The 25808-nt window shown below is 38.6% G+C and overlaps 1 protein-coding gene across 1 annotated transcript in view; it reads right to left on the reverse strand.

Moving 5' to 3' along the window:
• The window catches only part of CCDC88A (coiled-coil and HOOK domain protein 88A), a 131162-nt gene extending 108906 nt beyond the window's left edge, over positions 1–22256 (reverse strand). Inside the window, exons 1-2 of the mRNA XM_090281311.1 lie at positions 22075–22256; positions 21883–21983 (exon numbers count right to left, since the gene is read on the reverse strand). Of these exons, the coding sequence (XP_090137437.1) occupies positions 21883–21983; positions 22075–22137 (164 nt within the window). The 5' untranslated portion in view covers positions 22138–22256. The remainder of the gene's footprint in view (positions 1–21882; positions 21984–22074) is intronic.
• Between the last annotated feature and the right edge of the window lie 3552 nt (positions 22257–25808).

A 25808-nucleotide genomic window follows, 5' to 3' on the forward strand; every position in this document is an offset into this window, starting at 1 on the left:
TATTCAAGAAAACAAAGACTGAAAGAAAAAGTTTCCACAATGTTATCTGTAAAACCCACATGTATAATAACTGTTTTTGTTGTATTGTTTGAGCATTTTCCTAAGTGTTTTCACAGTAATCAAACGAAATAAGACTCCTTTCCCCATTCAGTTCATTACAGCAATATTTTATTATAAACTGAGGTGTTTAATTCTGACAACAAATATTTAAGAAAGGTTTTAATATTATAACTGAAAATATATAGAAACTCGAGAAACGGCACAAATTTAGAGTGCAAACCCATTACTACATGATACTATATAATGCGGATTATACTTTGAGATGCATGTCTAATATTCTAATAAACCTGTAATTTCATTCCTACTTTTAAAAATTGTATAGAGTAAATGTTATCTTTGTCCTCAACAGTGTTGTTACCAAGTCTGTGTTCTTTCAAGTGATTTTTTAAAAACAAAGTTTTAAACTATCTCTTTAAATTTTATGTCCAACATTCTTTATATATTTTGAAATTTATTCAGTTGCCCAAAACCTTGTAGTTTCCTCCTTCGCCTAAAGCTCTTTTAAGAATGAGCAAAATTTAAGAATTTATAAATTTGGTTTGCTCAAAATATTTAAAATTTTTCTTTGTAAAACAAATTTTACTTCCAAGCTTTATATTTAGTTTTCTTAGCCTTTGAGAAAGAATATTTGTAACAAATTAAGATAATTCTGAATATAAAAAGAGCAAACTCTTTAGTTTTTATATACTAAAGCTATCAAATGAAATTATTTTAGGAATTTGGGAAAAAATGAAAAATACAATTTATATAAGCTAGAGAAAGTATGTTGAAAAATTTAGGGAAAAGTACTTCAATACCTAAAATTAATATCACATTCAACAGGGATCTCAAAGATAAGAGAATGAAAGCTTTCTGCATCCTTTTATAAAACTATGGTGCTTTGTGTTTACAAATCTTTGCTATAATTATGTGGAATTTGAGGGGATTTCTATATCTAGTAGACTCATCATGAAACTGAATAGAACACTGGAGTTCTTTCGTAGAATAGGCTGATTCCTAGGTACTCAGAGCCTGTTTCAGTTTCTCATCTACACTGTACAAATCACAAGGTATTTTAGTATGCAAAGAGAACTGGAAAGTTCTTTCTTCTTTAGAATCACTGGATATCACCTCACAGTCTATCTATAAACTTTTTGAACTTGGATACCAGCATAACTGCTAAGCACTCTAGGCATGGATCTAGAGAGCAATAAACTTTCAATTACAAGGCTTGGGTTTCCCATTTGATGCATGCCTAATGTGAGTTAGGGTCAAACTGACAGATGTTGGGATCATGGAAAACAAGGCCTTTCACCCCAAGAACGTCATCTTATTTATGTGAGAGAAACTAACCTCAGGTGAAACTGCCTTTAAAGTCCTCATCTCCACTCTTACGAAAAACTGTTGAACATTTAAGGAGAGATATACTGAAAATTATGCAAATCAAGAAAATTAGAAACTTCAGGAAAAAATTTCTTTTAAAAAAATATAATAATGATAAACTGCCTGGCTCTGCAGGAAACATACAGGATGGGGCAAAAATAGGCTTACAGTTTTGAGTACGTGAAACAGGTTATTCTTGTATTATTATTATTACATTAATTTCCATACAAACAACTGTAAACCTACTTTTGCCCCACCCAGTATAGTTAGTTACACTAATGTAAATATTGATTACTGATTTAGTAAGTTATAATAATTACATTAGAAAAACAAGCTAGGAAAAAATAGAGATAGGAAATTCAAAAAGCTAAAATCTCATCTATCATTATCAGGAAGTCAACAGATAATGATTAAAAGGGATAAATCAAGAAATACTAGGGTAGGCATATTGTCACCATAGCATAAAAGGCTAAATGAAAGAAGACATTATTTTGAAAATGGGGGGGAGGGATTGCTGTTCTTCACTATTGAAACTGTTGGTATTAAGTAATCCTTTTAACCATGTAAAATAAATTTTAAAGAGGGAAAAAACACCCACAAAAAATATTGTTTTATAAAGCCTAGTCATTTTATTTACTTCTAGGGAAAAAATATTTTATCTGTTACTTAGCTGAAGCACATGTAATAGGCTATATAAGTAGGATTCAATGCTAGAGATTCAGTCACAGGACGTGTGTGACTGACTACACATAAACATAAGAAAATAATACAAAAAGTTTCTTCTATAAAAAGACAAGAAGCACTCCATTCCTTGACGTAATTTAAGGCTTATTTCTTTATACAATAAAAGTCACAGTACACATAGAAATTTAAACAAACAGTATGTAGTACAGCATGATTCCAAAATTCCCTAAAAAGAAACTGTACTCTATTAAGTCTTCTAAATATTCTGTCTTCCTTTATGTTTTATAAAATGCTAAACAAAGACAGAGTCATAAGTAATGAATTTTTTATTACTTCCTTTAAAAACACACCTTAAAAAAGGATTTATTTTTGGAAAGGCTTTCTCTAAATTAAAAGATGAGCAGCCAAATGATACATATGTGATACATGAGCAAGTACCTTTTTAATCACACACAGCTCTTTCAAAATCAACATAATCTCAAATCAACCATTTCCTTTTGTAAGATAAAAACTGAAAAATGCTTTACAGGCAAATAGCCTAGGCAATATAGCTCAAATTTGTCCAGTCAGAAGTTGAATGCAACATGGCAGCAAAAGGGAGCCTCAAGCAATTTCACATTTATAAATGACCTACTTAGGAAAAGATGCATTCATTTCAGTAAACAGGCAATAGTATTATCTCTACCACAGTACGTGTATAGTAATTTTTAAATTAGGGTAATAGAGAAAAGAAAAATTTGCAATACTACAACACTAATATTCTAAGATTTGGTCTTTGTATATTCAAGGATTATTTCTTTACTTATTCATTGACTAATATCTCTTGAGAAACAGAAATCTGATAGTTTTAATGGCTTTATGCTCTTCTAATCAGACTGGAAACCTGTTATGTATCCTCTTGAACCATCTGTTTAGTGTTGGCGCTTAGTAACTACATGTGCTCATGACTTTTTATCATGCCACCCTAAAACTAGTTGTTCGCAGGGCTTTAAAATTTTTTTGAGATATGTTATATGGCAACACAATTATATAACATTTTCATGTCTCTATGAAACATTTGCAATAACTAAGTTATCTGCATATCTAACATCAAATGTGAATGACTTTTATAAAAAATAATTAGCTGGGTAAATATGATTATCATTTAGGGTTATCTAAGAGTAAGGCAACTATCTTAGCCTTGAGAATAATTAGGAAAAAGAGTTGTAGCTGTTTTTTAAGAGTATCCCTTTACCTTAATTTCTCCTTTTTCTCACAAATCAAATCATTATGTACAATGGCAAATAATAAAACCTAATATTAATATACTATTTTATATATCTACAGAATACTTTCACATATATTAACTAATGCAATCTTTACAATGACTGGACAGTCAATTCTTGGAAAGGTGTATGACATATAATTACCACATAGAGATTATCTACACAGTCCCCCTCATGTACTTTATCATAATTTAAGATACATTAAGTTACCTCTTCTAAGGTTGAAGAAATATCTATGATGTATTTTGGTTATCCCAAGACTGAACTAACAGTACAGTGTGATATTCACTGATTTAACAAACAGAACTAAAGTTTTGATTTAAAAGTTACAAATGGATACAAAAAGAATAAAAATCCAATACTATACATACGCTGAACCTTGATATTATCTGAATTGGATAAAATTACTGAATATCTACCCTTCACTTTTTAGAATGGGCCAACATGAACCCTTAAAATACAAGGCCAGCAGTTTTCTAACTTTTCGGTCAAAGGACGCCTTTTCACCCTTAAAATTTACTTAGGACTCCAAAAGAGGTTTTGTTTTTGTAAGTTATACCTCTATATATTTACTACATTGAAGTTAAAATTAAGAATTGAAAAATAATTTATTCATCCATTAAAAATAACAAACCCATTTTATGTTAACATAAAGAATATTTTTATTATAAATAGCTATCTTTTCCAAAAACAAAAATTTTAGAGGGGAATGAAATTCTTTTACAATTGAGTAAATCTCTAATATTTGGCTTAATAGAAGACATTTAGATTCTTAAGTCTCCTTCTGTATTCAATGCATAGTAATATACTATTTCACTCAAAGTACATAAAGGAAACTAACAAAGATAAAATTGTAAAAAGAAAGAGTATCTTAATAGCCTTTTCAGATAATTATCGATATTCTTCCTTGATGCTACCAAAATTCAGTGAAGTGGAATCTGAAATTGTATCAATGACCTTTTCTTACATTGGTCTACCTGGTATGCTGAATGAATCCTTCACATTTTTTTAAATGATTTTTTTAAATTAACTTTTTTAGAGAGGGGGGAAGGGAGGGAGAAAGAGAGGGAGAGAAACATCAATGTGTAGTTGCCTTTCACATGCCCCCAACCGGGGACCTGGCCCACAACCCAGGAATGTTCCCTGACTGGGAATCGAATCGGCGACCCTATGGTTCTCAGGCTGGCACTCAATCCACTGAGTGACACCAGCCAGGTATAAATGAATCTTTTAAATATCCATGATTTCTTATTATGCCCTGGTCATTTTGATAATATTGGTTCACTGAGTTATACTGTGATCTTCCAAATTTTACACATTATTCAATACAAAAATATCGACTTCCGGCTGAGATGGAGGCATAGGTAGATATGCTTCACCTCCTTCCACAACTGGAAGAAGGATTACATCTACATCAAAACAAAAAACAATCATAACTACCAGAAAACTGAACTGCATGGAAGTCCAACAAACAAAGATGATAAGTCGTCGGCAGCCGTCCGTCTCGAGAGACGATGGTGTAGCTTCTTAAGAGTCTATCTGCACCGCCAAGAATGGCTGTGCAGTCCGACTCGGGAGTGACACGGTATCTGTCTCCTCCCGTGTTGAATCGACATCTTGCGATGATGCTGGAGTGTCCTCTCCAGCAAAGCTGAAGCTACAGAGCCTGGGCAGGGTGATATGGAGGGTCTGCTGTTGCCCATGCAGCAGACCCCCCCTCTCTTCGCAGCTGAAGGGTCCAAGGGAAAGACGGAGTCAATACAGCTTGGCTTCAGGTGCGCCGCAGGAGTTGCCGGTGTTGACTACAATGTCAAACCGCCTTAGGGACTCCGGCTCCGGATTTTCTGTCGGGGTTTACTCCCTTAGCCTTTCCCCTGAAGAGGTATGCCGCAAGGCAGCGGAGGTTTTTTGGAGTCAGAGTTTTCCTTCTCTGAAAGATGATAAGTAATACACATCCAAACAGGCTAAGAAGTGGAGATGGAGAACCAGACAGAGAGGGCGTGGTGCAGAGGCAGCAGAGGCAAGGCAGTGCCTGCAGCTGGCCAGCGTAAAGAGCAGTCACACATAAAAGCTGGGAGGGAAACCTGGGGAGCAGTCCCAGTCCCAGGCCAGATCATGCAGCTCACAGTTCCAGCGCTGGGAAAATAAAGCCTCATTGTTTCTCACTGTGAAAACAAGTGGAAGCTGAGGCAGAAGAAGAAACTGCCGGTCTATCAGCAGAGTCCATTTAGAGGCCCCATGGTCCTAGAACATATGCAAACCTGCCCACTCTGGGAACCGTCACCAGGGCAACAGCTACACAGGTGCCAGCCGCATATGAGAAGTGGATGAAGTGACGGAAAACGGGGAGATTGTGGAGCAAGCAGCATTCTTCCACCTCTGACCCCTCCCCCACAAACACCACCACAAAGGAGTGAGATGGGTTGCCCAGAACTGATGAATAGCTAAGGTTACACCCCTTACAACATACCAGGTGCCACAGCTCTACCTAATACACAGAGGAAAACACAGGAAGTTGTCAAGTTGAGGGGACAGAAGGCTCCAGAGGGAAAACTAAGCAATGAGGAGATAGCCAACCTAACAAATGCAGAGTTCAAAACACTGGTGATAACAATGCTCACAGGCATGATTGAGTATGGCAAATGCATAAGGGAAGAAGTGAAGGCTATATTAAGTGAAGTGAAGAAAAGTACATATGAAACCAATGGTGAAGTGAAGAAAGCAGGGGTTCAAATCCATGATTTGGAACAAAAGAAAGAAATAAAACAGTGACAGAATAAAAAAACAAGAATTTTTTTTGAAAGAGAGAGAGAATAAGACGACTCTGGGACATCTCCAGAAGTGCCTACATCTGAATCATAGAAATGCCAGAAGAAGAGGAAGAGCAAGAAATTGAAAACTTACCTGAAAAAATAATGAAAGCAAACTTCCCTAATTTGGCAAAGGAAAAACATACAAGTCCAGAAAGCACAGAGTCCCAAAGAAGCTAGACTCAAAGAGGACCACACCAAGGCACGTCATAATTAAAATGCCAAAAGTTAAAGATAAAGCGACAATCTTAAAAGCAGCAAGAGAAAAGCAGAGAATTACCTACAAAGGAGTTCCCATAACACTGTCAGCTAATTCCTCAAAAGAAACTGCAGGAAAAAAGGGGCTGGCAAGAAGTATTACCAAAATGATGAAAAGCAAGGACCTACAACCAAGATTACTCTATCCAGCAAAGCTATCACTTTGGATGGAAGGGCAGATAAAGTGCTTCCGAGACAAGGTAAAGCTAAAGGAGTTCGTCATCACCAAACCTTCATTATATGAAATGTTAAAGGGACTTATTTAAGAAAAAGATCAAAACCATGAACATTAAAATGACAACAAACTCACAACTATCAACCAATAAATCTAAAAAACAAAAACAAACTGAGCAAACAGCTAGAACAGGAACAGAACCATAGATATGGAGAACATATGGAGGGTTATCAGCGGGGAGGGGGAAGAGGGAGCAAGGAGGAAAAGGTGCAGGGATCAAAAAGCATAACTAGTAGGTACAAAATAAACAGGGAGGCATTAAGAATAGTAAAGTAAATGGGGAAGCCACAGAACCTATATGCATGACCCATGGACATGAACTAAGGGAGGGGTGGATTGCTGGAAGGAAGGGAGGTACCAGGCAGAGGGAAGCAAATGGGAAAAAATTTGGGATAACGGTAATAGCATAACTTATAAAATACACTTAAAAATCACTTTGATTAATATCACCACCAATCTCATTAGAAAAATCTTTAAATACTGAGAAGCCTCTAAGCGCATGTTTTCTATAATTCAAATTTTATCACTGATTCCATACACTATCAGTTGTTTTCCTGACAGGCTCACTTTGTTCATTTTTGAGAAAAAGCCCAATACTTAAGTCTGCATAACTATAGTTTTTCAGTAGTTCTTTCAAGTAAGAATAGTGTTCCACAAAATAGACTTGTTCAGCTTGTAGCTCAAAAGATCATCAGTATTTTTCCTTGAAATAATCACACTTCATTATGCAACAAATGTTTAATGCATACTTCTCACTTCCTTCTACAGAATGTTAATATGTACTCAATGATTAAGACTCAATAAAATAACTTTTACTGCTTCATCAAGGACATTTTAAGTGCAACTGATTTCTTTTTAACTGCAAGTATAATACATTGTGTGAAGAATACAATGTACAATTTGGTACCACTCCTTGATTGAATTCAAATTGTCAGTGGTTTTACCCACATTTGCTTTGCACCATCAATGCTTTTGCAACACAGACCAAAAAGGCAAATGACATCTTAATATTATGAAAATAATTTTGACCTGACAGACAAGCAGACCCCCAGCAATCTGTTGATCTAACTGTATTCTGCAAATCAATTCCTGTTCTTGGTTATGGAGACCTGAATATTTAATATTATGCTAATCAATGCCTTCATAAAGTAAAAGAACCTTCATTCATATGGTGGACAATCACATGTCCAGTAACTGAAACAAAGATTGTTTAGCACCAATAGGCACCACTAATCTGTGATAGAACCTTTACCCCTTGTCCTTGATCCTTACAATAGGGTCACAGAGATTTGTTTTAACCTTTACCCCTTGTCCTTGATCCTTACAATAGGGTCACAGAGATTTGTTTTAATCAGTATTCTAAGGCAGTATTTGCTCCAGACCCAGTCAATCCTAGAGACTAAAGAAATCTCAAACTGAGCAGATGTATAATTAGATATTTCCCATGATCAGTGACACAGACTTATGGCTTTCGCCCCCATACTATCATTAGCTATGTATTTGTGGTCTTGTTTAAATTCTCATTACTGATAATGTACATTTCATTATCAGATTTATTTAGTAAAATAGTTTTGAGGATATGTTATTACAATCCTGTTGGGCTATTGGAACGCTTTAAGGTCTGCATTTATAGTATATAACTTACTAGGAAATTTAACAATTCCCTGAAATTTCCTAAAAAACTCCTGAGGCCCTGGCCAAGTTGCTCAACTGTTTGGAGCGTTGTCCTCATATGTCAATCTCCAGTCAGGGCACATACAAAAATGAACCTATGAATGCATAAATAAGTGGAACAACAAGTAGATGTTTCTCTCGCTCTAAAAGTCAATCAGTCAATAAATATTTTTAAAAACTACTACTGAGATTATTACAGGAGTTAATTTTAATATAAAGATTATGCTAAAATAAAGTTATAATTAACATTCTTACTACAATTTTCTTTAATTATAACTGTTAAAATTAGCTATTGTTTTCCAGCTTTCTATTTTAATTCAAAATACTATTTTCTATCTCTAGTGGTAATCAAGATCACAGCTGCATAAAAAATAAGTAAGTACAGTCCTTCTCCACTTCAGTTATTTTCACTCTATTTTATTTTATGCACCCATCAGCATCGTCTAACGTAGGTCCTAAATCACCATTCAGAATTGCCACCTCCAGAACTCAAATTCTGCAAGTCCCCACTGACCTCAGCCTATTCCACCTTCTCACTCTGTGACAATTTCTAAACCTCTTCTCCTTCATCCTTATTGCAGCCTCCAGTCTGATCAGCCTCCTCCTGATAACCTTTCCTCCTCACTGTAATGCTCACACGGTATTCAACTACCCAGCTGAGAATATCCCACCTCACACCTACATATCGATCCCCAGCTCTGAATAAACTCTGTGGATATTTCTGTCAGTGTCTGAGCAACTAAGCATCAGTGAGTTATTTAACCATGCTGACTGGCTCCACCACAAATGTGTGGTTTCCAAGGCTCAAGTCACAACCGTGCATGACAATATTTGTATTCAGCTTTGACTTCTTTTGTGATTTCTTCCCAGGAGCTTTGTGTAATTTTTCCACTTTCCTTAAATCTCCAACCTTTGAATGTTGCTGTTTCCTAGGAACTGTCATTGGCCCTCATCTACATTTTTTTCCAACACCCATGTTCTTAGTTTCTATGACAAACTTAAAATTTAATTCCCATATCTCTATTCTAGACCTTTTTCCTGAGCACCAGACCTATGTATCCATCTGTCCAAAAGATATTTGTCACTAAACAATCCAAAATAAACTCAGAACTTATTTTCTACACTTTCCCTCCTCTCAACTTTTCAAAAGGCAATAGCCAGACACTCTTCACCCACGTAAAAAACCTGGTTATTACTCTCGAGGCAATCTTTTTTTTTTTTTTTTAATAACATGGTTTCTACAGATGTGGTATCTTCCACTCCCCACCTCTTCAAATGTATTTCCTATGAGCAAGAAGCACACAATCCCTGTTTTGGCCACACAAAACACCCTACAGTTCCCCAATTCCACCATTTTAATTCACAACCTCATGTTATTTCCTTAGCATAAAATGTCCTTCCTCCTGGTCTCACTGTTTATGAACCTACTCACCTGATTGCTCCTACTTATCTTTCATGTCCCAGTTCAAATGTTGCCGCCTCCAAGAAGTCTTTCTTCCATGTATACATGTATATAATTACTTCTCTTTATGCCAACGTGGATTAAGAACATAATTCTGGACTTCAAGTTAAGATGGAGGCATAGGTGCTTCACCACCTTGCCCAATCATGAGAAGGATCACAACTAACCTCAAAACAAAAAACACCCAGAACTGCCAGAAAATTGAACTGTATCTAAGTTTGACAACCAAGGATTTAAAGACATATTCATTCAGACAAGTAGGAAGGGAGGAAATGGGGTGCCCAGGAGGAGAGGACGTGGTGTGGCTGCAGTGAGATGGCAGTGAGGTGGCAGCAGTGGTGAGGTGGCAGTGGCCAGCCAGCGGAACAGGCAGTCCCACATTCATAAGTGATAGATAAAAATCGGGAGGGATACCCTGGGAATAAGCGATCCCAGCCCCAGGCCAGACTGTGCAGCCTAGGTAGAACCCTGGAGCCGAAAAAAATAAACCCTCGTAACTTCAGGCTGTAAAAACCAGTGGGAGTTCGGGTGGTGGAAGAAACTGCCAGTCTCTCGGGAGTGTCCATTTAAAGGGCCTGCACTGTCCTAGAAGTACACAAACCCAACCACTCTGGGGACCACCACCAGGGAACAGCTAGAAGCGCACCAGTCACATACGGGAAGGTGGTGAAGTGATAGGAAATGGGGCAAGTGCCAAGCAAGCCTCCAGCAGCCAAACACTGGCATTGTTCCCTCTCCAATCCCTCCCCCCACACAGAGTCACAAAACAGTGAAGTGGGTTGCCGTGCCCTGGTGAATATCTAAGACTCTGCCCCATACAACTTAACGGGTGCATTAAGACAAGGAGTCAAAGCAATTCTACCTAATACACAGAAACAAACACAGGGAGGCTGCCAAATTGAGGAGACAAGACGAATATGGCCCAAATGAAAGAACAAAACAAAACCCCAGAAAAAGAACTAAATAAGATGGAGATAGCCAACCTATCAGGTGCAGAGTTCAAAACAATAGTGATAAGGATGTTCAGAGAACTCATAAGAGTATAGCAACAGCATATGGGAAGAAATGAAGGCTACACTAAGTGAAAGTTCCAAAAATCCACAGGGAATCAAGAGTGAAAGGAAGAAAGTCAAGGTTCAAATCAATGATTTGGAACATAATGAAGATAGGACATTAAACCAGAACAGAATGAAGAAACAAGAATTCAAAAAAACAAGGAGAGAAGATGACAACTCTGGGACATCTCCAAAAGTGCCAACATCCAAATTATAGGGATGCCAGAAGAAGAGGAAGAGCAAAGAATTAAAAAATTTGAAAAACTAATGAAAGAAAACTTCCCTAATCTGGCGAAGGAAATAGACACACAAGTTCAGGAAGCACAATCACAAACATCTGGACCCAAAGAGGACCACACCAAGACACATCATAATTAAAATGCCAAAGGTTAAAGATAAAGAAAGAATCTTAAAAGCAGGAAGAGAAAAGCAGAGTGTTACCTAAAAGGGAGTTCCCATAAGAAAGTCCCTAAGACTATCAGCTGATTTCTCAAAAGAAACTTTGCGTGCAAGGAGGGACTAGCAGGAAGTATTCAAAGTGATGAAAAGCAAAGACCTAAAAGCTATCATTTAGAATGGAAGGGCAGATAAAATGCCTCCCAGACAAGGTAAAGCTAAAGGAGTTCAGCATTACCAAACCCTTATTATATGAGATTTTAAAGAGACTTATTTAAGAAAAAGATAAAAACTATGAACATTAAAATGACAACAAATTTACAACTATCAACTGAATGTAAAAAATCAAAACAAACTAAGCAAACACCTAGAACAGGAACAGAACCACAGATATGGAGACCATCTGAAGGGTTATCATCTGGGATGAGGAAGGGGGAGAATGGAGGAAAAGGTACAGGGATTAAGAAGCATAATTGGTAGATACAAAATAGGCAGGGGGATGTTACAAACATTACAGGAAATGGAGAAGCCAAAGAACTTATATGCACAACCCCTGGATATGAATCAATGAGGGGATTGCTGGAGGGAAGTCGGGTACCAGACAGAGGGGTGCAACGGGGAAAAAACTGGGACAACTGTAATAGCATAATCAATAAAATATACTTTTAAAAAAAGAATATACCGTTAATTCTGCTCTACAGCACATGAGTATATCACACTGCAATTTGTTTACATGCTTATCCCCTTACCATACCTTATTCAGCATCACATCCGCAATACTTAGCAGATAGTTTGTCATAGAGTCAGTCCTCAGAAACAATTCACTGAATGAATGGATATTTGAATAAACCATCACTTCATCCCTGTCACTGAATATTGTATTTAGACCCTGGCAAAAGAGGTCTGTGACCTGAGTCTTACTCTGGCGCTTCTCAGGCCAAGCCCCTCACTATTGGGCAAGGAGTCCGAGGAAACAAGAGGATGTACCCATGCATGCCCCCTTCCAGATGACACTCCAATTATCAGGAACTCTGCAACTTCTTGCCCAAATGCTCCTAACCCAGTTTCAGGGCATGCACATGCCTCCTTCCCAGGTCTGTCCTGAGGACAGACTATGCTATGAATGTGTACACCCTTGGACCAAGAAGCAGCTGTTTGGAGGAGGGTTTACAAGAGCTTGGACTGCAGTCTTGCCCGTAGCATGTCCACAAGCACGCACATGAAACCTCTTTGTGGTGCCAGACAGAGCCAGAGAGGATCGTCGTCGGCAGCCGTCCGTCTCGAGAGACGATGGCGTAGCTTCTTGAGAGTCTATCTGCACCGCCGAGAATGGCTGTGCAGTCCGATTCGGGAGTGACAATCCCTGCCGCACTTGGTACAGGTGAAGGCAGATGGCTGTTGTTGCTGCTGCTGACGCTGCTTCCGCCTCGATCTTTTCTGGACCGCCTCCTCGTTGCGCGCAGCCTCCGCGCGTGACGTACCTTGCCTGACCGCGAGCCTCCAGGCTAGGCGGTCGTCTGCTTGAACTTCCCATGTGTTGAGATTGATGGAGCATTGTGTCATGTGCTTTTTGCAGATGTCTTTGAACCGCAGTTTTGGGCGCCCTGTCATCCTCTGGCCTTCTGCTAGCTCGCCGTAGAGGAGGTCTTTGGGGATACGGCCTGCATCCATTCTTTTGACATGGCCGAGCCACCTGAGGCGTCTCTCACTAAGAACTGCATGCAAACTGCTCATATTGGCTCGCTTCAGCACCTCGGTGTTGGGGACTTTATCCTGCCAGGTGACATGCAGGACGCGTCGCAGGCACCTCATGTGGAAGCTGTTGAGTTTCCTTTCGTGCCTTGCGTAGGTGGTCCACGTCTCGCTGCCATAGAGGAGAGTGCTGAGTACGCAGGCTTGGTAGATGCGCAGTCTGGTTTTCTCAGTGAGGCTGGAATTGTTCCACGCTCGCCAGTTCAGTCTGGCCATAACTGTGGCTGCCCTGGCGATTCTCCGGTTGACCTCCAAGTCGACTGACAGAGAGCTCGAGATGGTGGACCCGAGGTAAGTGAAGTCGTTGACAACCTCCAGGGTGTACCCGTCGATGGTGATGCATGGGGGAGTCCCCATGCCTTGAGCCATAACATTCGTCTTCGTCAGGCTGATGGCTAGTCCGAACTCCTTGCATGCGTGGGAAAGGCAAGTGACTAGCTGCTGGAGTCCCTCTTCGGAGTGTGATGTCAAAGCTGCGTCGTCGGCGAAGAGCATCTCACGGATGAGCACCTCTTTGACTTTGGTCTTGGCTCGTAGACGGGCCAGGTTGTAGAGCTTGCCATCGGATCTGGTGTGAATGAAGACACCCTCGCTGCAGTCCTTAAAGGCGTATTGGAGGAGCATGGAGAAGAAGATTCCGAACAGCGTAGGCGCGAGGACGCAGCCCTGCTTTACTCCGCTGCTGACTGGGAAGGCCTCAGAGGTTGCGCCGTTGTAGGACACCGTGCTGTGCATGTTGTCGTGAAAGGACATGACCACAGCAAGCAGATGTGGTGGACAGCCAATCTTCCGTAGCAAGCTGAAGAGTCCGCTTCGACTGACCAGATCAAACGCCTTCGTGAGGTCAATAAAGGCGAGGTAGAGTGGTTTATGCTGCTCGTGACACTTCTCCTGCAGCTGGCGTAGGGAGAAGATCATGTCCACTGTTGATCGGCCAGCTCTGAAGCCACACTGGGACTCTGGGTAGACGCGGGAAGCAAGGGTCTGCAGGCGGGCAAGAGCGACCCGGGCGAATACTTTTCCAGAGAGGATAGGAGGATATAAAACTGTGAGCTTATGAATTCTAAATTCTACAAATTCTAAATTTGACTCTTTCCTTTTAAGTAATTCTAAAGGTATATTTATCAAGATAAAAGACCAGGACATACTTAACAGTTTGTTAACCTGGTTTAGAACCTTTAAGTATGTAGGCCTTTTGTGGCAAATACATGCTTGCCCTGGCTCTCCCCAATGTTAGAGGCAGGCCTCCTCTCACTCAGAATAAAGTCTAATCTTCAACCTAGTTTTATTAATTATTTAACTAGCAAGCTCTGGCTGGGTAGCTCATTTGCTTAGTGTTGTCTTAGGCCAATGTTGCAGGTTCAATCCCAGATCAGGGCATACACAAGCAACCAATGAATACATAAATAAGTGGAACAACAAATCAATGTTTCTATCCCTATCTGTAAAATCAATAAATAAAATTTTTAAAAAGTTAACTAGCAAAACAGAACTAAAATAATATAGGACTAAAGAGAATATTATGATTATTTTCTAATTTCAATAACTGGTTAAGTAATACATTAAATGACTGATTATTTCAACTTACAACTCTCAAGTCCATCTTTTTTTCCTCTATACCACACCGACTCTCTAAAAGCAGCTCATTTACCAATGACTAAATTGAAATATTAGAAAACTCAATACAATTAAATCTTCAAATATTTATTTTAAAATATTGAAACTTTATGCTTAAAATTGGTACAATTCTGTTTCATAAATGCTACAAGAAGATTAACTAGTGTTCTTCTGAAAAAGTATAGTTAAGAATTAATCTTCCTTTTCATCTATCCTGTGAGGACTAGTTTCCCATAATTAATACATATTCCAAAGAGAAATTTCAGTTAAAAATTCAGAATTACCCCTATATGTAATACTAATTTCACCTGTTCTTCTCCAGGTTCTCATCATTTTCTATAGCTTAACTAGATATGTGTCATACTAAGAATCAGACATTCACTATGGTTTGATCTTGAAGACATCAGTCTAATATAAGGCTGTGGACAAAAATCTCAATTTGTTGAACATCGTCAGGAAAGTTAATGGAAACAGAACTGAAGGCACCAGGGAAAACCATGGACTATGATTTGTTCTTACTATCTCACCTTATAATAACCCTATGATTCTGTTTTTATCCTGTTCATAAAGAAGGAAATTGAGTCGTTAAGTAACTTGCTAAAGATCATACTGCTATACAGAGGTAACACCAACATCTATACAAAACTAAACTGTAAATGATCATGACTTGTTTGAGGAAATATAAATAGGTAGGTATGGTACAGCATAGGATAAAAATAATAAGAGCAACCAGCCCTGGGAATACCATGGTCAACAAAACAGAAAATAAGATACTATGCCTCCCTTAGTACAGATTATTTCTACTCCAGAAAGGAAACATTATCTCCTGTTTTATAGATGTAGGGTGTGAGATTTGAAGATGAGTAAATTGTTTAAGGTCATATACTAGTAAGTAACACAGTGAGAACTGAACCCAAGTCTGCCTGATTCATGCCCAAATCCATCCCACTTCATCACATACCCTCTCTATTATTTATTCATACAACAGATGTGTATCAAGAGCCTACTGTATCTCAAGCACTGTAACAGAGATAGAAAAATGAAAGATACAATACCCTAGTTTCCAGAAATTCACAAGTAGTGGATAGAGTCAAGCATATCAAGATCTGCAATATAATGAGATAAATGCTGTCACTGAAGTATACAGTCATACTTTGGTACTCCTCGACTTCAGAACTTGTCAAACCATCGTATTTTGACAAGAAAAAAATGTTTCAGCACTCAGCACTTGCTTGCCACTCGGCACCCCTCTCACAATAGAACAGACATTGATGCGTCAGTCTCAGGGTAGCTCAGTGAACAGTTCGGTACTCATTAGTTTCAGCACTTGTCAGGAGTTCTGGAACAAATTAATGACGAGTACCGAGATACCACTGCATAGGATCCTAGAGCAGCACAAGCTGGAGTACTAAGTCTAAGATGAGCCAGGGTATGGCAGAGAAGCAGTGACGGCAAATAAGCAGCAGTCAGTTAAAAAAGCAATAATGAGGAGGTGGAAGAGTGTTCTGGAGAAGAGATTAGATAGACAGGCACAAAGACCGATTAGAATATAGCTTATCTTTGAGTACTGTAAGTGGGCTTCATCTTAGGCTATGCATTGAGGCGGTACTACACAAAGATAAAACTAGAGAATTATGTGGAAGCCAGATCTCAAAGAAGTTTGTGTGCTTAAGCAAAGTGTTTACTCTCAAGGCAGAAGCTATTGAATCATTTTAAAGATAGGAGTGTTTTAGAAAGTTTCATATAATCACAGATGAAAAGACAAGTTGAAGTAAGCAAGCCCAAAGGTAAGAAGATCTGTCAAGGGTTAGTGCATTAATCTAAGAGTCAGGCACATATCTGAGAAATATTTGGGAGGTAAATCTCAAAACTTGTAATAAGATAGCAACTCTGGCTACATCATGTGTGGCTTTTTTTTTTTTTTTTTTTTTTTTAGATTTTATTTATTTTTTAGAGAGAGGGGAAGGGAGAAAGAGAGGGAGAGAAACATCAATGTGTGGTTGCCCCTTGCATGCCCCCAAATGGGGACCTGGCCCGCAACCCAGGCATATGCCCTGACTGGGAATTGAATCAGTGACCCTTTGGTTCACAGGCCAGAGCTCAATCCACTGAGCCACACCAGCCAGGTTGTAACTGTATTTTTAAAGAAGCAACAAACAAAAACTATAAGATCCAATGAGAAAACCTGAGTGATCATATCAAAATTCAATGCCATACTTGATAAGACAACTTATGTAGTTGTGTGTATGTACATTTCTCCATCCTCATCCAAGGATATGTTTATTGATCTTAGAGAGAGGAAGTGAGAGAAGGAAGGAGAGGGAGACAGAGATAGGTAGATAGATATAGAGAAACATCAATCAGTTGCCTCCCATACACACTCCGACCAGGGAAAAAAACCCACAACTTAGGTATGTGTCCTGACTGGGAATAGAACCTGCAACATTTTGGTGTGCAGGCCAATGCACTAACCAACTGAGCCACCAGGCCAGGGCAACAACTTATATATTTTATAAGTCATTTGGGGTTATTATAGTCATAAAACTAGTACAATCTATTTTTAAACTTAAGTATTGATTACTAAGGAACACCTCTCAGTCAACTTTCTCTATCGGATAAATGGTTACTTTAAATACACTTCATGAAACAGATTCTCAGGGAATACTTAAATAGAAGTTGGATGACCATATGTCAGGGGTTTAATTAAAAATGGTTTTTTCAGAGCCCTGACCAGTGTGATTCAGTTGGTTGGGCACCATCCCAAAAGGTGAAAGATCGCCGGGTCAGTTCCCCGTCAGGACACATGCCCAGCTTGCAGTTCAGTCCCCAGGAGGGATGCATACAGGAGGCAAGTGATCGATATTTCTCTCCCTCTCTTTCTCACTCTCTTCCCCTTTCCCTTATCTCTTCCCCTCTCTCTTAAAAAAAAAAAAATTATTTTCATAGTAGATGACTTCTGAAGTCGCTTCAAACTCAAGATGGTAAAAGAAGAAAAGCCATAACAAGTATATTACATTTACTAAGTATTTCAAGTATAGATCTCTACAACTACCTGATGGGCTTGGTTCATAGAATAATTCCAAACACTGTTCTGACACTATTAACAATTTTCTCAGTACTGAAAACTTGAACATATCCATATTTTCAACTACTTAGGTAGTAAGAATAACATACTTTTTAAACTTTAAAATGATGAAATTAACTACTGTCACGAATTCCTTAAAATTCACAGCAAGTAATACTCAAAACTGGTTACAGAACTGAAAGACATCTCAAACAGAAAAACAATTGTTTCTACTTCACTGTCACAAAGCCATAAGCAAAAATTATTTCATTCAGCTGAAGTAGGAAAATGCCCTGCAGCAAGCAGAAGAGCTGGGCCATCATTCCAGATCTCTAAATAGCTTCCTCTTCCCATTAGTTAAAGAGGACTGACACCATGTCACAAGCTCTTACAGAGATTCTTTGATTCAAGAAGCTACTCAGTGAAATACAGGATTCATCTCTGAATACAGTGATTCCGAAGTCAGTGAACAGACTCCAAAATTATAAGGCAGAGTCAATAAAGTGGCATGAAGAAATCAACTCTTTACTTTCAGATTCTAGGTGCAAAATGGCAAATCTAATCACTAAATAAATCAATATTCTTACTCCTAATTAACACTTCAGATGAAAATAAAAGTATACCATAAGTTTACTATAACAAAATTCTATGCCACATCTGAAAGCAGAAATATAAGACCGGCAGGCCAAGAATGTATTTATCGTACAAGTATACAAACAGATTTCCACTTCTGGACAAGCTGGAATAGAAACCAAATTTACCCTCCTGCCTGAAACAACTGGAAAAAGAAAAAAAAAAGACAAAATATAGGAAGCATTTTTTCCAAGACAATGAACATCAGGCAACAAAGAACAGTAGATTTCCGATAAATAGGAGACACACAAGATGGGACTTACTATTGTCCTAGTTTACTGCCTTGAAGGAATTTCTAGGCCATGGAAGGGGGATGAGGAACCCAGGCAGAGCGCAATGGTCTCCCTGAGCTGAGACATAACTTAGCCTGGAGAGAACAAGGTGACTACCTTATACAAGGTAGAGTACTTAAAAGAAAGAGCTACACAGATTGATCCAGAGATCTACAGAGGTATCCTTCAAGTCTTCAGCTGATTTATCAATACATATGTGTGAGAAACTACCCAAGGACAGTGAAAGAACCAACAAAAAGGACTGGAGGGAACACAACCTTTCATTCACACAAGTCCAGGAATAGCTCCTGTTCCCACCAGCTAGAGTACTAAGAAGGGGGTCTGCCTCTATAGTGCAACAGTCGTACTGCTTAATACAACTGAAAAGCAAGATCTGAAAAGATCAAATTGTTCTCAAGTTAACTATATCCCAGAACAAAGCTCAAGAATTTTTAATGGAATACAAAAATACCTAGCACCCAACAAGTTTAAAAAAAAAAAAAAATCCAAATGCCTGGCATCCAATAAAAAAATTACCAGGCATGCAAAAGCAAGTAAATACAATCCATGAGACAAAACATCAATCAAAACAAACCCAGAAATGCCACAGATTGAAATGTAGACCTAGACATTCAGCCAGTTATAACTGAATTTTACAATGTTCAAGAACCTAGAGAAAAGACAGAGCACAAAAGCTATACAAGTGGAAGGTATTTTAAAAAGACTGCATTTCTATAAAACCATGTCTGAAATTTTAAAAATGCTGGATAAGATTAACAGAAAATTACACATTACAGAAAAAAAGATTAATGAACTAGAAGACATAGCAAGATTATCCAAATGAAAACAGAGAAGACTGAAGAAAACTTGAACAGGACATCAGTGAACATAACACCAAGCAGCCTGATATACAAGTAATACATGTAACTGGGTTTCCAAAAGGGGAAAAGGGGAGCAAAAAATAAATAAATTGTGGTGTGTAATGGCCAAAAATTCTTCAAATTTGATAAAAACTACAAACCCAAAGATCCAAGAACTCAATGAACTCAAAGCACAAGAAACATAAAGAAAACTAAAGTTCCACTTACAAAAGACTTTTACAAATTCTATAACCAAATATAATCTAGATATTACTTAGACTAAGGCTAACTTTTAGATTCAGTTACTGGATGCAATTTCAACTGACAATTTAATAGAGTACATTAAATCATACATTGTATTTAGTAAGGTACCTAATAGAAATCTTAATGATTTGAAAATTAGCAAAATATAGCTTTTAAAACACTGTATATTTTGTTACCCTACTGGGTAACAAATTTGTGTTGATCTTATTTTAGTAAATTATTTTTAAAAAGCTACAGCATACTTCTTTTGTCCTTAATTTTCTTTTTCTTTAATTAACAAAGGTCATTCAGAACAGAATTAGGACACTGAAAAAACTTTTAATGAAACTAAGAGGCAGAACTGAACACAGAAGCAGATTAGAGGTTCTCCCCCAAAACAACCTGGTAACAACTATTTTGGAACACCATTACTTTCAAAATACACACACATATTTTTAAGTACTCCAAGTGGAAACAAGCTAGTGTTTTTAGCACATCGGTTAACTGTTCAGGACTCAAAAAAAAAAAAACTAAACTAAATATTTTTTGGAAAAAGAGTCATTCAAGCAACAAACATTAAAGTGGAAAACTAAAGGAATGTATTTTTCTATTTTTGTAAACACATCTATTTTTTTAGAGGTCAACATACAAATTCTAAATTTTCTGTCTAAAAACAAGTAAGAAAAGAGAGACAGGGAAACAAGTTCTGAGTATCTACTGTAATGGCTACCTTTCCTGTCATGTGTTTCCCTAAAATAGAAGTCAATTTAATTAGTCTACCATTTTGCTTAGAAAATAGTGGGATATTTCAAAGATAAAAAATAGTTCCATGGGAGAGCTGCCAAAAATGTATTTACTATCCCTGGAAATAATTAATGTCTACATTCCTTTTACCTTCCTTAAGGAAAAAAATATGTATATGTGTGTGTGTGTGTGTATACACACACACACATTTAGATAATATATTTCTTTGAGTGACTATACAAATAAAACATTTTGAAAAACATACAGTAGTGTAATATTTCCCTGTAGGATCAACACATACATTAAAAATAGTACACAAACTCTTTGAGCACACAGACTGAGAAGTTACCACTGGAAGGATTATTTATGGATTTGACTTTTGCCCTTTTAAATAGAAAAATCTGAAAAAAATAATTTCCAATAAAATACAGAATTGATATTTTATGTTAGGCTATTAGTCTATTAATAATGCATGAAACTCCCACATACATAAAAGATGAGAATGTTTTGAAATTAAAAGTTACAAACTACTCTTGTAATCAGATTCTAGTCAAGAAAAATAAGGCTAAAAATACATTATTTTAAGCACAATTGTAAAATTCAGAGTTTGATAACCTACACTTATGTACTAAAATACATATATGCTATTAATACAATACCCACAATGATAAAAATGGAGTTTTTATTTCATTGATCCAACTACCAGGATTTCAATATCCAATTCCCATCTCAAAACTTTCCTCCTTAATACAAACCCAGTATCATAAACATAAGACAGATTTGCCTATTAAATCATTACCTAACTGTCATCAAGATTTCAGTTACCTGCATTTCAAAAGTAGCTCTAATACCTTAATGATCCCCCAAATATTAATCTAATAATTCACACAATAAATCACCTATGCAGACTTAGTCGCATCTAAACTACTTGCTACAGCAACAGTTCTCCACCAGTAAGAACTATTGTTTGAAATTCTCTCTTCTGAAATCTGTTATTACTTCACCAATTTCAAATTCTGAGCCTTTTATTTTTAGATAACAAAGGTTAATAAGAAACATTTCTGCATCAAATGCGCATAACTTCACAGTAAAGACTCCCCCCACCCATAGGAAACTATTCTTATTCTCTCTTTCTCTCTCTCTCATTTTACCGAAATTATCATAGGACACAATGTAGTTTGAATTTCAACACTGAAGACAATAAGTGACAATATGCGGTTTACGGAATGAAAAATTTAAGTTTCATAATTTTAATAAATAGGCTGGACACGTAAGCTTATCACTCCTTTCAAGATCCAATTGTTAAACCACCTTAATTTTTCTGACCAAAGAACCAATTTAGGAGCTAAAAACATAAAACCGCTTCAGTTCACAGTATACAATTTTTCCAAAAAAAGAAAAAGAAGTTACCTAGAAAAGAAAAAAAGAGCACTTACATCTGGAACATGACCTGGTTCAAGAATACCCCATCCACCAAAGCCACATATTCATCCAGGTTGGTCCCATTTCCTGCAGCCAGAGGTCCAAACGTTTTAACCTGGAACAGAATGATCATTATGACACGAATGCCCACCTCCATCTCTGCAGCCACAAATAATGCAGCAAAACATACAACAAATAACACTCACCCAAGTGACCAAGGGGCTGGTCATGAACTGCTCCAGAAGGGGAGTAAAAATTTCGTTCTCCATTTTACAGCTAATGTATTTGAAAAAAGGAACTACCACAAAAATACGCCTAGGGAATTGGTAACTAAACGTTGAAGTAGAAATCAGTGAACGTCTATTCTGGCAAGGGAAGAAAATCCCATTGTGGAGGGGAGACTACAACTCTCCCTTCTCAAAAAATACCCCAGAGGGGAACGAGCCCAAATCCCGAGAAGTGGCTTCGACAGCAGTCACGAGCCGCAGCCTGCGCTGGAAATGCCTGTAACGGGCGGGGAGGGGCAGCGAAAAGGCACCTGGAGGAGGAGGAAGGGAAAAGGGGCTGGAGCACCAAGACAAAAAAAAAGCCCGTCAAGGTTGCCCAGCTCCTGGAGGAGCCAGACTAGCGAAGCTGCCTGCCTCCAATGAATTAATCCCAACGTGGGCTAAATGAAATACCACGTTAGATTCCACGTTGGGGTTTCCGGGCGGCCGCCAGGCTCGATCTCCTTGTGCTGCTCAGCGCCTTCCACCCCGTGGGCATGGAGCTGCTGCTTCGAAATGCGGAGCCTCCCCTGCCCCTCACCAACAACAGGCAGGGCTCGCCCCTTTTTCTCGAGCAGACACCTTGCCTCGGCCGCCCTCAAGCCTCGCCTCCAGCCCCCTTCCCCTCCCAGGGGGTCGGGGCTTATGTCCCTAAACCTCCAGCTTTCTGAGTCCCGCCAGCCTTTTCAGTGAGCCTTTGGGAGCCCTGGCACAAAAATCACCGCAGCACTCCAGCCTACTCTTCTGCCCTCTCTGGAGAAGCCGGAGTAACAGCGTCACAACCGCAGTGCCGCATCACACCCAGCTCCTCGCCGCCCAACAAGAAGCAGCGAGCCCGCCGTCAAAAGGAGCGCGCTGCAGCCTCCGCGCCTATATCCTTCCGCCGAGTCCACGCCCCTCCCGCGTCGCAGCTTCTGGATTGTGAGGGAAGAAAACCGCTGCGTGAGCGCGCTCCCGAGTGAGCGCGCTCCCGGTCCGGCCCCGCCGCCGCCCAGATCCTGGCGGCGGGCGCGGGCACGGACGCGCTCTTGCTGCAGCTGCTGCGGTGGCCGGCGCCTCGCTTGCTCCCAGGACGCTTGCCAGGGTCTGGGGGCGGGGATGGGGAAGACAGAGGAAGGGGTCTGTCTGCTCGCTCATACCTAATTATGGTTTATTTCCTCCCCGAATGCCTTCTTTGATGTGTGAAGGGAAAGGAATGAAATCCTTTTCTTAACCATGAGGGATGCAGACAGCCTTTCGGACAGTTTGATTTGATCTGTTAAGCGTGCTTTAGCCTGCAAAACGGAATGGGAAAACTCGCTGCAGCAAATAGCAGAGGGACTTGTGCCGCAAACTTTTTTTTTTCTTTTCTTCTCCTTTTTAAAATCCAGTACAGTAAAGCATGAATGCTCTTCGAAATTGCAAGTGAATGTAGTAGGATTTTAAGGCTTTCAACATGTTGGTATTCCCTGACTGGAGCAAACGTGATTCAGACGTTGCTTGACTATTTGGCCATTGGATAAAGAAAAAAAAAATCCAAACAAAATCAAGAGCTACTGAAAAGAAACATTTGGAAGTCATCCAAGTTGGGTGACAAATGAGTAGATTACATATTTATCATAAATCTCTATGTTATGCACAACTGGAACCATCAAAGTAATTTTAGCAGTTCTCCAGCTAAATCAAATGTTACTCTTCATTTCGAAGGAAAATAGTTTTTTCCTGGTACAAAATGGGCATGTGAAACAACATTTTTGAGAAAGAATAAATAGAGTATAGTATTGCAATGTGTACTGTTTATATTTACACAAACATATACTTTGATTACTTACATGGCATTTTAAATGAGTAGCAAAAGAAGGTTTTTTCACACCACTGAATTAAGAAACAGCACCATTTTTAATTAGGTAGTTGAGAGCATGAGCTCTAGTCTTTGCCTAATTCAAATCCAGGGTCGGATACTTAACAGCTGTGTGAGCCTAGGCAACGTACTGAACCTGTCAATTTCACTTTCTTCATATGTAAAACTGGGATAATAATTGGGTTAAATTAAATGACAATGTGTAATAAGCGTTCTATAAATGTTGTTAATGCTGTTTTTAATCATTACTCTCCCAAAATGAAGAATCTTTAGGGAAAAAAAACACCTTTAAATGTAACCTCTCCTACTTTACTTCAGTTACAGTAGAATGGCTCTTGCTTTGGAGAGCAGAGAAGTGCCCTTCCAAAATCATCTCTATTAATATTAGAATGCATTCATGTCACACTTTGCTAACTGGTGTACAGAAAGGAAAACCTCACATTGCTCTAGCCAGTACACAGCCTTGGGTCATTCTGGTTGCTAGGAATCCTTTCCTTTTGCACTTGATGACTCTTTCTTAATCACAATTCTTGACTTGGAAATGCAGACCAGGGATAGCAGGCACCAAGAAGGAAGCATTGCTCTCAGAAGCAGTCTGATGCCTGACAGGTTCACTTTTCTTTGTAATCCCTCAGAAACTCGACTAAATAACATGGAAGTGTTCATGCTTGTACTGGGGTTTTTCTTAAGACAGACAGCTTTGCTTCATTCATACGTGAAAAACTCATAAAGTGTCATTACCAAAGTACAAGAAGTTAGGGGCACTTTGGACAGTGATGACTGAAGAGTTAGCACAGGAGCTCTATATTATAATAGCATTGTTTATCCAATTTACATTTACTAGCTAGCCCTCACAGAAATCTGGATTTCCCTCTAAAGCCAGATGGCCCCACATGTTTCCTAGTCTATCTTTAGGTTTTGCGCGCGCGCGCACACACACACACACACACACACACACACACACACACTCAACAAAGAAACATGAGGAGTTAATTGTAAAAACAGGAAGCTTTAGACCAGACTGAGGTCTGGAGTAACTTATTTGAAAACCTACCAATTCACAATTCTCTAGTTTAACGCAGCCTTAGAAATGCTTTATAATATCTCAAGAGTACAATCAGGAAACGTCTCTGTCTGGCAAAAGAGGGATTGTACATTTACACAATTTAATGGTCTTCAAATTGCAACGTCCTGTAAAATTAAATTTGAAAGTTTGCTCCAATTCGCCTTTCACTTAAGAAGGGATTTCTCAAGGCACTTGTGTTTCTTATTTTGTAGTCATTTATTTGTCCTGAATTTATCCTTTCTTAGAATGTTAAATCCAGCAGGAAAGGACTTTGGAAAAATTATACCCATCTGGTTAGGTTCTAAGTTATTTGCTCTGCTCTCTTTTAATCAGAAGTTAAATGGTTGGAATGGACCATGATCCTATTTAGTGGTCACAAAAGATTCTCCCCCTCTCTTCAGCCCCCATCCCGCTGTGTATTATAATTGAGACTCCCCCTGCAGGTTACATATACATAACACTACCAGTGTACCAAAAGCACGCATACTACCTCCATCTTGATCTACACTATAGAAAGTGATCAACTTAACCCAAACCAGGCTCCTTGGTGATAAATATTTGCAAAGTTAATCCCATCATAAGCTAGTATACTAAAAATAACAAATGCAGCAGCAGAATGGTACCATTGTGTGTAATATCAAAAAACTGAACCCATAAACAAATAATAAAAATAATTAAGTAATTAATTAAATGGGGCATAGCTACACAATGGAATATTATTTGGAAATAAAAAAGAATGAAGTACCCTGACCGGTGTGGCTCAGTTGG

This window comes from Furipterus horrens, unplaced genomic scaffold (genome assembly GCF_987537825.1).
Source record: "Furipterus horrens unplaced genomic scaffold, mFurHor1.1.pri manual_scaffold_6, whole genome shotgun sequence".
Classification (NCBI taxonomy): Eukaryota; Metazoa; Chordata; class Mammalia; order Chiroptera; family Furipteridae; genus Furipterus; species Furipterus horrens.